Below are 4,153 nucleotides of genomic sequence, written 5' to 3'. Positions count from 1 at the left end.
GAATCTCCCCCGGGTTGCCTCGGACCATGGACCAGTTCTTGCTAGGTGCACGAAGCTGAACACATCCGCTGGAGCCAAGGCATTCAGGTTCCAGAACATGTGGATCCGGCATGAAGGATTCATGGCCGTAGTGCAAAAAACATGGGAGGAGCCCACGGGGGCGGGTGGACTCCTAAACATTCAAATCAAGCAGGCCAGAGTTAAAAAGGCTCTTAAGGAGTGGAACAAAGAGGTTTTTGGGAACATCCATGCTAACCTAAAGGAAAAGGAGGTAGAAATTGCTGTGGCTCAAGCTAGTTTCGAGGCAAGGCCGACACCGAATCACAGGACAGCAATCAACAAACACATTGCCGAGTACATCCTTTTGTTGAGAATGGAAGAAGATTTTTGGCGACAGAAGGCAGCCTTGAGGTGGCTTGCCGAGGGAGATAAAAATACCCGGTTCTATCAAAGCTGGGTGAAACAAAAGAGGGTCCGTCTCCGCATCCACTCAATTCGTGCCAATGGGCAGGAGCTCACCGAGGAAGCCGAGATTAAAAAGTCCGCAGTGGAGTTTTACCAACAACTCCTTGCCCCCATCAATCCGACACTTGAAGATCCAGACCTCGACCTAATCCAGCAGGCCCACTCAGCCGAGCAGTTCGTTGGCATCGCAGACGCCCCAAGTGCGGACGAGGTCAAGAGTGCCACCTTTTGCATTTCCGGAGATAGTGCACCCGGACCCGACGGCTTCTCGGCCACTTTCTATCAAGCCTGCTGGCACATTGTGGGGCCGGAGGTAGTGGAAGCAATCAGGCAGTTCTTCAGAGGGGCCTTCCTGCCAAGGAGCATCACGGCCACAAGCATTGTCCTTATCCCAAAGAAGGCCTCGCCAGAGTCATGGACCGACTACCGACCCATTAGTCTTTGCAATGTTTTAAACAAGATCATTACCAAGGTACTCACCTCTCGCCTCTCCCCCTTCCTTCCACAGGTCATCTCCCCAAACCAAAGTGGGTTTGTCAAAGGCCGGCTCCTTAATGACAACGCTCTACTGGCTCAAGAAATGTTCCATGAGCTTGCGAGATGCTCTCCAGCGCCTAATGTGGCTGTTAAGATTGACATGGCTAAAGCCTATGATAGGGTCCAATGGCCCTTCCTCTTCAAAGTTTTACGCCGTATGGGATTCCCGGATCCATGGATTTCACTTATGGAGAGGTGTATTGGCTATTGCTGGTTCTCGGTTCTTGTTAACGGGGCACCCTCGGGCTTCTTTAGATCAACTCGAGGACTTCGACAAGGAGACCCGATCTCCCCTGCTCTGTTCGTGATTGCTGCGGAATACCTGTCCCGAGCCTTAGATAAGCTCATCCTTGGCCAAAAGGACATGACGTTCAAAGCCTCCCGGAGATGCATGGAGATCAGCCATCTAGCCTATGCGGACGACATAATTATCTTCACTCAAGCAGCGGCAATGCCTATGCGCCGGCTAAGAGCTTGTCTCGAGAAGTATGAAAGAGTCTCCGGCCAACAAGTCAGCCTTGCCAAGAGTAATTTCTATATCGCCGAAAACCATGAGCATTGGGCAAACTTGATCCAGGCGGAAGGAGGCTTCTCTAGAGGGGCCTTTCCTTTTCTCTACCTCGGTGTCCCTATCTACCGTGGAGTCAAGCGCACGGACATGTTCCTCTTCCTACGGGAAAAGATTGCAAGAAGGATTTCAGGATGGGCACATCGTCATCTCTCTTTTGGAGGAAGGCTCACGTTGATTAAGAGCACTCTTGAAGCGATCCCCTTGCACATCTTCCAAGCTGTCGAGCCCACGACCGGTACCCTAAAGCAACTTGATCAACAAATGGCCCGATTCTTTTGGGGGTCTACGAATGAGAAGAAGCGGACCCATTGGATTGGATGGGAACAAATGTGCCGCCCCACTGAAGAAGGAGGCCTTGGGATCCGAAAAACTAAGGAGGTCCTCCGCGCCTTCAATATCAAACTTTGGTGGCGCTTTCGGGAGCAAAACTCCCTTTGGGCAAGATACATGATGGCAAAATATTGCACCAACTCCACACCGCTCACCTTGAGACTGCCGAGCAGGAGTAGCCCTACGTGGAGAAGGCTCTCAAGAGCCTGGCCCCTCGCGCAACCGCACATGAGATGGCTAGTGGGACAAGGGGACATCTACTTCTGGGATGACATTTGGTTTGGTAATAGTCCTCTGAGGGAAATTAGCCTAGATGATAGGGGAAGACCAACCACCCGGGTGTCGGAGTTCATTACAAATGGTGTTTGGGATGTGCCCAAGCTCCAACTCCTTCACAATCAGGCCGGCCTTCCTCAGCATGTTATCGATGGCATCATTAATACACCGATCCTCCATGACGAACAGGATATCCTTAGGTGGAATCTCTCTACGCATGGGGAATTCACGGTGGCTTCGACATGGGACACACTCCGAGGGCGAAACCCGATCATCCAAGGTTTGGGGGATGTTTGGAAGGCGGGACTCACCAACTCAATAGCCATATTTATCTGGAGGCTTCTCTCCAATCGGGTGCCGGTTGACACAAAACTTCAATGGCGGGAGATTGAGCTAGCCTCTAAGTGCCAATGCTGCCCAATTCGACCGAACATTGAGTCCCTCCAGCACCTCTTCATTCAGGGATTCGGAGCCCGTAGAGTATGGAGAGAATTTGATGAATGGTTTGAAGGTACATCCCCCCGCCTTTCAATCAATGACACAATCCCAACGAGAATTGAAGTTTGGATGCAAAGATGCAATCAGCCGAATAGGAAGCACCTTAGCCGAGCCATGCCCTACCTCATCCTATGGTTCATCTGGTCGGAGAGGAATAGGAGCCGACACCAAGATACAAGATTTAAACCCCACAATGTAATATGGCAGGTCCACATGTACATCCGGAATTCTATGGTAAACGGGTGCCTGAAGCCGAAGCACTGGCGAGGAGTTAAACTTGGAATTAACATCCCTCAACAAGCGGAAGCCATTCGGGCGTTGCCTCTCGCCATGGCGATCAAATGGGAGCCACCGGACCCCCCTTGGATTAAAGTGAATACGGATGGTTCCTTCAATGAAGCGATCAACAAAGCAGGAGGGGGAGGAGTCATTCGCGATTTCTCGGGTAAAATGCTTGTGGCCTTTTGCATTCCTTTTGAAGCACATTCGGCTCTGGAGGCGGAATTGTTGGCAATGATCCACGGGCTGAACATCGCCAAGGATTTTGGCCTCCCTATTTGGATCGAATCAGACGCTGAACAAGCTATCAAATTGATTAATGGGGCAGGATGGGGACCGGCGCTAGCCCGGGAAGCCATGGCGCATCTGATCCTTCTTAAGCGCCAACTTAAATTCCGTGCCACCTTCATTCACCGGGAGGGAAACAAGGCGGCGGATTTCCTTGCGAGAATGGGACTAGGGAGAGATAGAGGCCAACAAATGCAACAAGACTCGGTGCCGAGAGAGCTTGCGGACCTCGTCCGCATGGATCAAATGGGCCTTTCACATGTTCGTACCCTAGGAAGGGACGGGGACTAGAATTGTTTTCACTTGCTTATTGTAATTTTGTCGGGAGTATGATGAGGTCCGACCCTTGTGGGATCGGACCGCATACTACTCTTGGTTTTTGTCTTGGCACACCACCTTCGGGTGTGGCCGCGCTCTGTAATTACCTCATTTTGAAATATAGGGATGAGGGACCCACGAACCCTCCACCGTAAAGGTGTTTGATTAAAAAAAAAAAAAAAAAAAAAAAAAATGGAGATTGCCATGATTAGGGCAAATGTTGAAGAAGATAGAGAAGCAACTATGGCTCGATTCTTATGTGGGCTGAATAGGGAGATTGCAAACATTGTGGAGCTTCAACACTATGTGGAGTTGGAGGACATGGTTCATATGGCCATGAAGGTGGAGGGACAATTGAAGAAGAAGGGAACAATCCAAAAGAATTTTTCAACAAGTTCTCATTCTTCAAGGACAAAAGAGTGGACTTCAACCAAACCCAATTTTGGGGCAGGTTCTAAACCCCAAAATGAGGCGTCGACATCCAAGTCCAAAGAATTTGAGAAGGGTAAAGGTATTTCTACTTCTACTTCTACTCGAAATAGAGATATCAAATGTTTTCGTTGTCAAGGTGTTGGACACATTGCATCTCAA

The 4,153-nt window shown here is 50.0% G+C and overlaps 1 protein-coding gene across 1 annotated transcript; it reads left to right on the top strand.

The window, feature by feature from the left end:
- Positions 1-2,485: 2,485 nt before the first annotated feature.
- Positions 2,486-3,695, top strand: LOC121772197. Its single transcript, XM_042169205.1, has 2 exons — positions 2,486-3,122; positions 3,285-3,695. The coding sequence occupies exons 1-2, from the start codon at positions 2,747-2,749 to the stop codon at positions 3,533-3,535; spliced, it is 627 nt and encodes a 208-aa protein (XP_042025139.1). The 5' UTR covers positions 2,486-2,746; the 3' UTR covers positions 3,536-3,695.
- Positions 3,696-4,153: the final 458 nt, after the last annotated feature.

Source organism: Salvia splendens, chromosome 2 (genome assembly GCF_004379255.2).
Source record: "Salvia splendens isolate huo1 chromosome 2, SspV2, whole genome shotgun sequence".
Lineage (NCBI taxonomy): Eukaryota > Viridiplantae > Streptophyta > Magnoliopsida > Lamiales > Lamiaceae > Salvia > Salvia splendens.
Note: the sequence above shows the minus strand (reverse complement) of the source record. Positions and strands in the feature narration are given on the sequence as shown.

Excerpts from the sequence above, each read along its gene's own strand:
- LOC121772197 (XM_042169205.1), top strand. The coding sequence starts at position 2,747 with ATGCAAAGATGCAATCAGCCGAATAGGAAGCACCTTAGCCGAGCCATG. Across the intron at positions 3,123-3,284 it reads AGTCATTCGCGATTTCTCGG|GATGGGGACCGGCGCTAGCC; the intron begins GTAAAATGCTTG and ends TTAATGGGGCAG.